The 13,208-nt window shown below is 48.5% G+C and overlaps 1 protein-coding gene across 1 annotated transcript in view; it reads left to right on the forward strand.

The window, feature by feature from the left end:
• BTBD11 (BTB domain containing 11) overlaps window positions 1-12,663 on the forward strand; it is a 50,266-nt gene extending 37,603 nt beyond the window's left edge. Inside the window, exons 12-14 of the mRNA XM_021718227.1 lie at window positions 4,261-4,329; window positions 6,378-6,491; window positions 12,187-12,663. Of these exons, the coding sequence (XP_021573902.1) occupies window positions 4,261-4,329; window positions 6,378-6,491; window positions 12,187-12,396 (393 nt within the window). The 3' untranslated portion in view covers window positions 12,397-12,663. The remainder of the gene's footprint in view (window positions 1-4,260; window positions 4,330-6,377; window positions 6,492-12,186) is intronic.
• The last annotated feature ends 545 nt before the right edge of the window (window positions 12,664-13,208 follow it).

A 13,208-nucleotide genomic window follows, 5' to 3' on the forward strand; every position in this document is an offset into this window, starting at 1 on the left:
GCGGGGGGGGGGGGGGGGGGGGGGGGAGGGTGCTTGTTCAAACACAGGGAATTTGTTAAGTGCAGATTCCTGGGCTCTGCCCCCAGAGTGATTTTGTAAGTGTGAGAATTCACATTTCTAATGAACCCAGGGTGTGCTGCTGCCGCTCCAGGGACCCTACTCTGAGAGTCACTGCTGTCTCGCCTCATCGGATCCTTCCAGCTCCCCTGTGAGGTAGCTGTCGGCCCCACCTTACAGACCAGGGCACACACTCAGAGAGGTAGAGTCAAGTTCCCACCGCTGCTCCTAGCAGGGCTGAGGTTCGTTCCAGCCCAGGCCTGGCTGACTCCCAGGCCTGTTCTCTTAACTTCCTCCCTGCCGTGGGCACTGCCCCCACCTCCAAACTCACCCTGCCCTGAGGAAACAATCTTCCAGCCATCAGAGTTTGGAGCATAAGCTGGATGGTGGAACACGCGCCCTCTGGGTGCTGGCGAAAGGGGGCGCTGATGCCATCAAGCGGGACTAATTGGGGCGGTTCCTGTCCTAAGTGCTGGTAGTGGGCACTCAATACACGTGTGCCAAGCGCACCTTCTGAACGAGAGGCCCGCCTGGAAAAGGGCAGCTTCAGAGGAACCCTGCGGCCTGTAACTGCTCCTGACTGGGAAGGCTTCCCTGCCACATGGGCCTCAGGCTGCTGTGATTGGAAGAGAAGGTTGAACAGGCCCAAGGGACTTTTCCACATGCCTGCCCCTTCCCCATAGAAGAAGAAAAGCCTCATTTGTGACTTGAAATAGGCCAAGGAGGGCTGTGTGCAACCCAGAAGGAGGCTCCCAGGGGCCTGCTCATTTGGCCCCCGGGCTGACTGGAGAGCTTTAGCAAGAGCCTGCTTTGGACTTCCTCTCCCCAAGCCTGCTTAGCGTCACAGGCAGGCAGGCAGGCACGGGCCCAGCTGGGGCCACACCTGGAAACCGGGCCTCCACGAGGCATTGGGCACCATCTGAATCCCTGCTTCATGCAGACTGGCAGCTGCCAAGAAAAACAACGCGGCAGGCAGGCCCTTTGGCCTAACGAGGGCTCGCTTCAACCCCTCGCAGAAAGGCTTGTGCTGGCAGAGTCTGACGGGAGCACGGGATAGCCCTACTTAAACTCCTTTGGTCCTGATCTCCCTTGCCAAGGAGCAGCATTTTACAGCCCTGCCTGGAATAGAACAGATAACGTGCTAGAAACACGCTTTGTAAATGTCCAGAGCAACCATTTTCCCAGCACTTACCATTATTATGATGGGTTTGGCCTTCATAAACGAGAGATGCTAGGGGAATGAATTGATTTTAGTAAGACCCCTGTCTCAGCATTCACTGCCTTGGTATTTTACATGCTTATGATCCACTGGGGGGAGAGGGGATGGTGAACATTGCTGTTATTTCCCAAAGCCTTGGCCGCCACCCCCATCCATGCACCACCATCTTGGTGACAGGCAGATGGTCACAGAAGTCCACAGTCAAACCTCAGAGACTCCCACACAAGGTGGGGTGCACGCTGCATGCTTTTGCTTGCTGTGTGCCAGGCACTGTGCTAGACACTAGATGCAGGAGTGAACAAGACCCAGGCTGCGCCCTCAGACTCTAGTGAGAAATAGCACCACAGTTGCTGCCCATGGGTCACGGGATGGGATGGGGAGTGTTGAGATATAAGAGGCTTCCCAGTAGAGATGGCCACCAAACTAAACCCCAAAAGGAAGGGGCAGAGTTCAGGAGACAGAGAGGAAGGGGAGAGCATCCCAGCTGAGCGACCCATGTGGGCCAAAACATGAAACTGCAAAAGAGGTGGGAGGTTCTGACACAGACAAGTGTTTGGGAGTGGTCAGAGCATAAAAGTCAGGTGAGATCAGGAGGAGGGAAGGGCAGTAGGGGGTGGAGGACTAGGCAGATGAGATCCAAGAAAGGAAATTGACATACAAAAATTAATAGCAAGCCACGGGCAGGGTGACTCACACCTGTAATCCCCAGTATTTTGGGATGCCGAGGTGGGAGGACACTTTGAGGCCAGTTTGAGACCAGCCTGGGCAATATAGCAGGACACTGTCTCTATAAAAGAAATTTTAAAAAATTAAAATTAGCCAGTCGTGGTGGCATGTGCCTGCAGTCCCAGCTACTCAGGAGGTTGAGATGGGAGGATCACTTGAGCCCAGGAGATCAAGGCTGCAGTGAGCTATGATCGTCCCACTGCACTCCAGCCTGGATTAGAGTAAGACCCTGTCTCTTAACAACAAAAAAAATTCATACAGCAATACTCATCATGGCCAAAAAAGTGGACACAACCCAAATGCCCATCAGCTGATGAACAAATACACAAAATGTGTTGTGGCCACACAGGGGACGTTGTTTGGCAGTATAAAAGCTGAAACACTGATGCATGTGACAACAGGGGGGCCTTGAAAACGCCATGCTGAGTAAAGGAAGTTGGACACAGAAGAGAACATGTTGTATGTTTCCACTTACATGAAATGTCCAGAATGGGCAAACCTGTGAGGGCTGTCACAGCTGGTGGGTGGGGATATGGAAGTGATTACTGCTGGGTAATCTGCTTTTAGGGGTGCCTTTAGGGGTGTTGAAAATGCTCTAAGAGGAGATCGTAGTGATGGCTACACAACATCGCGAATGTGCGCTAAACGCCATTGAACTGTGCACGATAAATGGGTGCATTTTGTTATGTAAAAAACATTCCAGTAAAGCTGTACACAGTATTTTTAAAAATAACTTAAACACACATGCAAAAAGTAGATTAAGACCAGCCACAGAGTCTCAATGTCCTGGGTGAGAGGCAGCCCGTGCAGAAGCACGTGGAAAAAGGCTTTTCAACCTCAGAGAAAATTAACAAGCGAACATGTATGGAGTGCCTGCCAAGAGCCAGGCCCCCTGCTAGGCCCTGTGCATGTAGTAACTCATGTAATCCTTCTCACAACCCCGTGAGGAGGGTAATATTATCCCCACTTTACAGATGGTGAGACTGAGATACACAGAGCCAGGTCAGACCCTGAGGCAGCCCAGTTCCAGGGTAATCGCTCTTAGCCATTATGGTCTTACCTGTATTGGTCCCAACTGTCAGAAGCTGAAGGGATTGTAGGGAGTGGCCCTCCCCAAGTTCTCATATTACAAGACCTCAAAAGGGGGGTGTAACCAGTCTACAGATTTTGCCAACACAGCTGCCTTAGAGCCAGGGAGGTAACGCGAGTAACCAGGTAGCAGACAGTAGGGTGTGGAGGAGACTGAGACAACTGGAGAGTGTACGCACTACTTAAAAAACAAACACTCAAGAAGGGCTCGGTGGCTCAGCCTGTCATCCCGCGCCTTTGGGAGGCTGAGGTGAGTGGATTGTCTGAGCCCGCGGGTTCGAGACCCGCCTGGGCAGGCGAGACCTTATCTCTACAATAAATCAGAAAAAATCAGCCGGGCGTGGTAGCGCGTGCCTGTAATTCCAGCTACTCGGAAGGCTGAGGCGGAAGGATCGCCGGAACCCAGCGCCACTGCACTCCAGTCTGGGTGACAGAGTGAGTGAGACTCCAATTCAAAAAAACAAAAACAAAAAAACACTTCACACCTCATCAACAAGGGTACATGCATAATGAACATCTGTATACCTAACCCTGAATCGTACCCCACATCTTTAAAATAAAAAAAGTAAAATCAATTTAAAAAAAGTACACTCGGTTGTCGTGGGAGGTGGTGACAGCAAATTCAGACACATCTGTGGGCCTCATTCCCAGTTTGCAAGGCTCTGGAACTTAGCACACCATTTGGGCATCGTGAGTCATCATGAACTTGGAACAGCCTGGCTTGGGCCATTCACTTTATCAGTGAAACCGATGACCTGCTGGGGCAGGTTCTTCAAGCCACGTGTGCAGCAGTTCTGGGCAGCATGAGCAGGGTGGGAGGTGGGAGGGAGACACGTGGTTATCATCCCTAGGTGGGAGAGCCCTCAGAAGGAGCAGTCTGGATTGTGTCATTTGTCCTTGGGGGTGAGTGTGAATGGGGGCCAGAAACCACAGGGAGGTAAATTTCAGGACTAGCTATCTGACCGATAAAAACAGTTCAAGATGCACCTTCTCCCTTTAAGGTAGTGAGCTCTCCATCACTGGCGCTGGTCACATGGAAACAGGCAGCCATTTGAAATGGATGTTCCAGAGGTCTCAAGACCTCGCCTGGGTGGAGACGGCCACTGGGTAGTGTTAAGATGATGTGTCCATGCCGCTGACAATCTGTTTCCTGTGTACCTTTCTTCCAGCTGGTCATGCAGTATCTCTACTACGGTGGCCCAGAGTCACTTCTCATTAAAAACAACGAGATAATGGAGGTAAGGAACCTTTGGACGCTGGCCTCTCCCGACTCCCCCTGGGCAAGTGGCACCTCTGTACACTCGGGTCACCAGGGTATTTGGGCAGCATCTAGAGGGACCCTTGCTGGGTTTTCATTTGGGGGAGGGCTTTGGGCTCGTGTTCCTTCCTAACTCCTTAGTCCTCCCCAACAGGAAGACTTCTCATCAGAGCCATCCCTGGAAGGCTGGGGTTGCTAGCACGCTTGCCCGAACCATTACCGTAGCCACTGCATGAAACCCAAGTCTAAGTGAAGTTAGGGAGTGAGCCAGAGAAGGAAATCGACCAAAAAGCCTGAGGCTTACTCTGGCTCTGGGGTAGCTGAGGCTCTAATAGCACCATAAGGAAATACCCTGGAGGACTTCTTCTCTCTTGCCATCTACAAAAGAATTACATGCCCTAAAAACATTTCTCAAATCACAGATGTCTGTTCTTCCAAGACACAGAGACCAAGGGCAGATCACAGTCTCCACCCGGCTCTCCACATCTCATGCAGCACACCTGTGCCCAGACCTGCCGCATGCCCTCTCCCCCTGCCCCCCCGTCCACCTCATGTCGTTCACAGGCCCTGACTTCCCTTGTCCAGGAGACTTGTTTCTGTTCCGTTCTTCCCAAGGCCAAGATTTCCTCTTGCTCTTTCCCAGAAATGGAACTCTTGTCAGTTTTCTTAAAGTTCGGAGCACTGACCTGGAAGCCAAAAATCACCCCAGTAATCCTCAGCCAGGATTTTTGTTCAGATTTTTTAAGTCCAGGGTGTCTGGCCGATTAGAGATGCCAGGACACAACTAGTTGTTCGAGAGGAGATCCCCGTATACCACACAGCAGTTAAAACAGGGACTCTGGGACAGACTGGGGTTAAATCCAGGCCCTACCACCTCTGAGCTATGTGACTTTGGTCAAGTTATTTAACCACTCTGAGCCACAGTTTCCTTGACGATAAGATGGAGATGACAATATCTTCCTCATTGGGTTTTTGAGAGGATTTCATAGGTTTTTATAAGTGAGTGTCAGTAGGGCTGTGTATTCCCTGTGTGGCCTTACGCATCCTTTTCTTCTTACTCTGAAACATTCCGGGGTCACTCACAACCCCCCACCCTGCCACAGAGAGAGAGAGAGAGAGAGAGAGAGAGAGAGAGAACTACTCTTTTGTCTTTCCGGACTAACATAGTTACAGTCTGAGGATGCACGCTCTTTCGTAAACATGCTTAAAAATTGTTTTTAGCTGGTACGAGGGCATTGGTGTTTACAGCTAACTGATCACAACCAGTTACCGATTTCTCCATTCCCACTGCTTCACTTGCCTAGCCTTTAAAAAAACAAAAAGTAAAATTATTTTACACTCAAAACAGTGCATGTACATTTAAATCACATAAATCACAGGGGACGGGCTAGTAAGACAAAGCAGCTGCCTGGCCCCATGCTGGCCTCTCTCCAGTCCACATCCCCAGGAACAGTCCTTTGAACCCTCCCTTTGAACTCTTTCTTCCCCAAAGCCTGTCGTTCTCAACACCCCTGTCGAGTGTCTCCCACGGCGGCCCCAGCTCAGGGCTGGGATACGGCAGTGACGGAAATGGACAAAGCTCTCTGCCCTCCTGGTCGCTAGTGGGGGAGACAGACATGACGTCACGTCTGCTGTGAGGAGGAGCAAGACAGGGCGGGGGGGGATGGCTGGGCGGGAGGGAGGTGGTCAATCGAGGGAGGGAGCCACACCCATACCCTTCTTGCTGATGACGCCCTGATGCTCACCCTTGTTTCTAGACATGATAATTCTGGGCATTTGGGGTTGAGCTCCCGCTGCAACGAGTGTGAACTTGGACTTGACCCCCACGCTCCCGGCTCCCCTCCAGCGCCTTTGGCCACAGGGAGTCCTGTCACTGCCTTGTCCCACTTGTGTTGTTTTTGTGCCTTATTTTCCGTCCCCCCACCTGTGACGCCGTGATGGAAGATGGATCATCTCACCCCTGAATTCCCTGGCTCTCACTTCCCGTCCACCTCCCAGCCTCTAACAGACTCTTTTTATGGCTTTTAGCTTCTGTCTGCTGCTAAGTTTTTCCAGCTGGAGGCTTTGCAGCGACACTGTGAGATTATCTGTGCAAAAAGCATCAATACTGACAACTGTGTGGATATTTACAACCACGCCAAGGTAATCCATCCCCATTCCCGCCACGCGGGACACGCATGGGAACGCTGACCTCAGGGAGGCTCTTCCTGGGTAAACAGAGTCAGGGTACAGAACAGGTGCCGGCCCCCCTCCGAGGCTTGCTTCCCAGGCTGGAAAAGGTGCTTGCTTCATCCTCCCTTTACTCCAGGATACAAGGAAAGTAGGAGCCCAGAAGTTTCTAAAACAGAGTTCTTCTCAAACAGTGCTTCTCAAACTCTCGTGTGAATCCGAACTACATTGTAGCCTGGGTTGGGCCCTGGCTTCTGCTTTTCTAACAAGCTCCCGGGAGATGCCTCTGCTGCTGGTCTACGCAACACCTTCTAAGGTTCTAGAACAGTGATTCTCCAATCCAGCGGCATCCACATCATTAGGGAACTTGTTAGAAATGTAAAATTCCAGGTCCTACCTCAGACCTAGCAAACCAGAAACTCTAGGGGTGGGGTCCAGCCACCTGTGACTCCCCAGGCCCTCCAGCTGACTCTGATACATGCTCAAGGATGAGAACCGGCCGGGCTCGGTGGCTTAGCCTGTAATCCTAGCACTTTGAGAGGCCGAGGCAAGTGGATTGTCTGAGCCCACGGGTTCGAGACCTGCCTGGGCAACTTGGCAAGACCTCATCTCTACAATAAATCAAAAATTAGCCAGGCGTGGTGGCGCGCGCCTGTAGCTCCAGCTACTTGGAAGGCTGAGGCGGAAGGATCACCAGAGCCCAGAAGGTCGAGGCTGCAGTGGCCAGGAGCATGCCACTGCACTCCAGTCTGGGCAACAGAGTGAGACTCCAACTAAAAAAAAAAAAAAAAAAAAAAAAGGATGAGAACCCCTATTCTAGAATGTTCTCTCCTACATATTATAATCACCTGGGAACTCACTTAAACTCCCTATACCTGGACCCTATCACAGACCAATTAAATCAACTTTTGGAAGCAGAACCTGGGGAAAAGATATTTTTCAAAGCCTCCCGGGTGATTCTCAGATGTGGCCAAGGCTGAGAACAGTTTGTCAGCACAGGAGAGATTCTTGGGCTCCACCCAACACCTGGCTACTACTCAGAATCTCCTAGGGAGCTTCCTGGATGCCTGCGTGGACCCCTCCCTTCAGTGACCACAGGAATATCCCTGCGGGGGGTGAGAAGGGCAGAAATAATGTATTTTTAACAAGCTCCCAGCGACATCGGCCCGAGGCCAGTCTTCACACCAGTTTTCGGGAAGCACTGATTTCATCCAATTCATTTCACAAGTGGGGAGACTAGGACCAAGAGAAGTAAAATAATGTGTCCAGGTGCCACTGCATCATGTTCCACATGCTGAGCACAGAGGATTAATGATGCTAGGAAGAAACAAGGAAGCTGGTTCAGATGAGTTCGTTTACAGCACTTCCTTTGTCTAACGGGAGCCCAGTGCCTGTGCCTTCTGTGTCCACAACTCTGTGGGGTCACAGCTGATGTGATGGATGCGGAAAATCAGTGTGTGTGTGAGGTGTAATTTCCTGTCTTTTTTTTTTTTAAGAGATGAGGTCTCACTAGTTGCCCAGGCTAGTCTTGAACTCCTGGTCTCAAGCAATTCTCCCACCTCAGCCTCCCAAAGTGCTGGGATTACAGGCATGAGCCACCACACCCAAGTCAGTTTCTTGTCTTGACCAGCATTCCGTGAGACCGTTTCATGTTCAGACACCAGTGCTAAGAGCCTTGTCACACCTCCTGTGGGGGCCCGCCCCACAAGGGTCGTGAGATTTCCTGAAGGAGAGACAGATAGGCGAAGGACGAAAATCTTATACCCGGACACCTGCTTCCTGAACAGATGACAATTTAATGTTAGTTAACACAGAGCTTTTATACCGTTCGTAAAGGGGCAAGACAAAGAAAATTCCTTCACGTACATATCCTCTACAAGTTACCACCATCTAGTGGTCCTAGCAACAAACCAAGAACCCTGTAAACATTCAGACAATGAGTCTTATTCATAAGGCCAAAGATGATAGTTTTAGTCCAGAGTCCCGAATTACAGTCCTTGAACTGTCTCCAGAAAGTTTCCAAGTGTAAAGTTCTTCATGTAGCAGTAGTTCTCCTTCTGGGGCTTTATGACCTTCAGAGCTTGTATCGCCTTTCTTGTCCAGGTGTCTCCGTTACTTTTCTCTTATCCTGCAGTGCTTGTTTCTAAAGAAAACTCAAAAGAAGCTTTTAGTAATGTTTCCCAGACCCCCAAGGTTGCTTTCTGTCCTTAGCTAAGTTATCATAAAAGTGTCTGATTAGTATATTATGAGTTCAGTGAAAACCCACTTTATAAATGTTAACTTAGAGTTTTAACTATTGAATTAAGTAAAAACCTTAAAGATCATCTTTATCCTAAGTCAGTGAAAACAGTGTTATAAATCACCTGCATAACTCCTAGATAAGTGTTAGAACTTATAATAAATTCATAATGAACTTACTATAAACTTGTGCTTCTAAAAAACCTTATGTCTAAACACTAAACTACATAATCCTAAATCAAATAAGGAGTGAATATACTTATATCATTTATTACTTAAGCAATATCTAGTAACTTATAACCAAGTGAAAGAAAGCATTCTTGATGTGCTTCAGAGTTTAACCCTTGCATATGTTAGAAAAGGCCAAGCGGCATAGTGAGAAAATGGAAAAATGAACCGTGACATTTCCAGGTTAGCTATGAGTACTTCGCATAAACATGCCATCTTCTTCCACGACTGCACAGAATTTCTTCAGCTGTACCAACAGCAAAGACGGAAGACAGAAGGGCCTCAGCTGCCCGGACTCACTTTGCGGCCGGGGGTCCTCAGCACACCTGGACTTTGTCAATCAGGCAGGCCTTCAAGGCTGGCTCCCAACAACCTACTTTTTTTTTAGGCCTCACTACAACCCTTATTTGGGAAATGCTGTTGTTGGTCTCATGTCGTAATAGAGAGGCTGAGGCATGGAGAGGTGATGTAGCTTGCCTTGGTCACTTAAGGTCACACAGCTGGTAATGAGACTTTTTTATGAGGATAAAATAGATATAGCATATAATTTACCACTTTCACCATTTGCAAGTGCACGGTTCAGTGGCATTAAGTACATTCACACTGTGGTGCAACCATCACCACCATCCATCTCCAGAACTTGTCCATCTTCCCAAACTGAAATCCTATACCCTTTAAACACGGATACCCCATTACCACCTCCTCTCAGCCTCTGGTAACCACCATTATACTTCCTTCTCTATTAATCTGAGTAGTCTAGGGACTTCCTATAAGTGGGATCAGACAATATGTGTCCTTTTGTGACTGGCTTGTTTTACTCTGCTTACTGTCTTCAAGGTTCACAGATGTTGTAGCATGCATCAGAATTCTTTTCCTTTCTAAGCTGAATAATATTCCATTGTATATATATGCCATATTTTATGTATCCATCCATTAGTGGTCGATTGGATTGGGTTGCTTGCACCTTTCAACTATTGTGAATAAGCTGCTATGAACATGGATGTACACATATCTGCACAAGTCCTGCTTTCAATTATCTTGGGTATATTCCCAGAAGATTTTTGAATCCAGGTTTGCCTCACTCCAAATACGGGTTCTTAACCCTGTGTTTCCCACCTGGCCTAATAAATGTTTGAAATATAATATTTTCAATAAACCTTGATCCTCAAGAAGGATTTTCTGATTCACCATCAGTAAATCAAAAAGTACAGTCTACTTTGTAAACACACACACACACACGGTGTCCTGATTAAGTGAAGATTCTACCAAAATCTAGTTTCCCAAAACACAAGCTGTTTTAAAATTATGATATTTGATACTTTACAGAAGAGCGACTCTCTCTGTACCCGAGAGAGTCTGATTAGCCTTGTGAGCCTCTGCCTTCCCTGCCATGGTCACTCAAATTGCCCCATGAATTCAATGTCCACAAGTGGCTCTTCTGTGGCCTGGCACCTTGGCAGTGAAGCCTGCGTTCCACAGTCCCATCTTGATCTCACCAAACTCCTGGGCAGGCAGCTTCTGTGGTACATCTCGTTGTGTAATAATGCAGCCCGCCACCCTGTGAACACGGCTGGGAATATGGGCTTAGAACACTTATAGCAAAGAATCTGCCTCTTTCACATAGGTACCTTTGCAGCCAGAGCTTTGGCTTCTGCAGACATGGCCTTCCTGGAATGTCTCCTATAGAAATAATCTGCCCCTAGTGATATCCACACAGATGGCAGGGTGACACCAGCCCTTCCTGCCTTCTCTATGCCTGCTTCCCCTGTGCTGTGGGTGCTGCAGCCCTGCTCATGGCCACGTGCCTTGTGGGTTCTGTTGCTGGCAGATTGCACTGAAAATCTAGGCTAATTTAGTAAAAAGAATGAAAAGAAAGAAAGCAACACTTGGTTTGAAGCCCAGGAAGTGCAGGCATCTAGATGCTGGCAGCCATGTTGCAGCTGTGCCTCTCCCATACCACATCTGACCGTTCAAGACAGCTGAGGAGTCTTATGCAGAGAAGTCATGTCATAAGTGTATGGCTCAGCCATCTCTTTTTCCTAGTAAAGCCGTCTGAACCTGTTCAGTCATGAGAAGAGGCCCTGGAGCTTCCGATGGCCTTTCCAGGTGTCTCTTAACTTGAGAAAAAAAAAAATGAGCTGGTTCATTAAATTGATTTTCAGCTGGTGCAGTGAGCTCAACAGCCCTGTGACAAAAAGAACACACATCATTCACTAGTGTTTATTGAGCACGCACTAGTTACCAGGAGTTGTAGTCATCAGCATATATCAAGGAATGAGTAAGCCATGGTCTCTGCCCTTGAAAAAAATCATCAAAGACAAGAATCAGCTGACATATTCTGTAAAGGGCCAGATACATATTTTCACCTCTGCAGACCATACAGTCGCTTTTGTACCTACTCAATTTTACAAAAAGCAATCATGGACAATAATGTAAATGAATAGAGTGGCTGTGTTCCAATAAAACTTTATTCACAAAAACAAGTGGTAGGCCATATTTGGCCCCCAGGCCTATAGTTAGCCAACTGCTGCTCTAGAAGAGGAGTGCTCCAGTCTTAGTTCTATCAGTAATGAGTTGTTTGGAGATAGGCAGGTGAGGGGTATAAAGTCACCATTTGACCAATATTGCCAAATATTATAAATGTGAGTATTCATTGTACATGTTATTCTCCACTTACATTACCTTGTGCAGAGTGACCCTTGCCTACAAAGCAAGTGACGGGTATTGGGGTGGGGAGCTCCCTGTGTCCACAGGATCATAGATAGGCAACTCTGAGTCTCAGTTTCCCCACCTGTACATGGAAGCCTTGTACTCTGACTCTAAGAGCAGGGCTCTTGCTGAAAGAATGAAAGTGAATATTTGTGGGATCACAAGCCCACTCACTGATATACTTCATCAAGCTTTATAAGTCTCTTGGAGACCACAGAATTACCTTGTCCCTGCTCTAAATGAAACTGAGGCCCAGAGAAGTGATTTGACTTACGCAAGGCAAAGGAGTGGAGGAATGAATGGACTCCAGCCCTTCGATGGGAGGAGCCACATTCACACGCCAAGGCTGCACCAAGGGAGAGGATGGGAAATCAAGGCTGTTTCTGCAGTCGGTCTTCCTAATAGGGTCCGCCATCTTGATAGCTGAAGGCATAGTCTACAAGGTACGTTTCAGACGCATAACCCTCTCCCACCCCCCCTCCACTCTCCACAGTTTCTTGGCGTCACAGAGCTCTCAGCATACTGTGAAGGCTACTTTCTCAAAAACATGATGGTCCTCATCGAAAACGAAGCCTTCAAGCAGCTGCTATATGACAAAAATGGAGAAGGGACGGGCCAGGATGTGCTCCAGGACTTACAGAGGACGTTGGCCATCAGGATTCAGTCCATCCACTTGTCATCGTCCAAAGGTTCCATTGTGTGAAACGCCCAGTGCAGCGAATGCTTCCCGGGAACTTTCCAGTTCTCCTGCCACATTGGCTTCGCACAGACTCATACAAATTCCACCTGGCGTCTGTCTGTGGCTGGGCCTAGGAGCTGTCTCTACTGCCTCAGCTTCTCTTGAATAAGCAACGTCAGCTCCCCTGTGTTCCTGTTGAGAAACAAAGGACATTCCACTGGTCTGCAGATTAGGCCGGCGGGGTCCAGAGCTTGAAGGGCAACATGAGGGCAACCAAGCCAACCCCAACCCAAAGCACCTCTGGGGCTGGTGCACCCCCACTGCTGGGACCCCCCTGCCCGGTGGTTGGATTGAGGCCTAAAGGTCTCACAGGTTCCAGGCTGGCAGCTGGAGAACTTAACTATGCCGACCCCGAAGGCATTGTGTCACCCATGAAGGACCTTGGTGACTGCCGCTCAGCAAGCGTCAGCCACGGTGGCCAGCTGGTGAAGCTGGGACCCGTAGTGAGGAGATAATTTGGCAAATTTTTAGGGGTGGGAACTTTTTAAAATGTTCATAAAAAAATAACAACAGGGCAGTCTTGTAGTTTAAAATATATTTCTAAAAGCTTAACAGTTCATTTTCAACTAAATTGTGTTTAGGGATCTGTGTTTTGAGGTTGACTTTTTCTTTTCTTTTTTTTAAACAGTAAGTCGCAGGTCCACACTGTGTAAACAAGCATCTGATAAGATACTGCTGATATTCTATACAAGGTGAAATAATCTTGCCTTAGTGTCATGATTACACAAAAGAGGTGCACTGCCAATAAGTATCTCTAACTCCATAGTTGAAAACAA

The sequence above is a fragment of the Carlito syrichta genome, unplaced genomic scaffold, assembly GCF_000164805.1.
Source record: "Carlito syrichta isolate Samal-C Ts95f unplaced genomic scaffold, Tarsius_syrichta-2.0.1 Scaffold311952, whole genome shotgun sequence".
In the NCBI taxonomy this organism is placed as follows: Eukaryota; Metazoa; Chordata; class Mammalia; order Primates; family Tarsiidae; genus Carlito; species Carlito syrichta.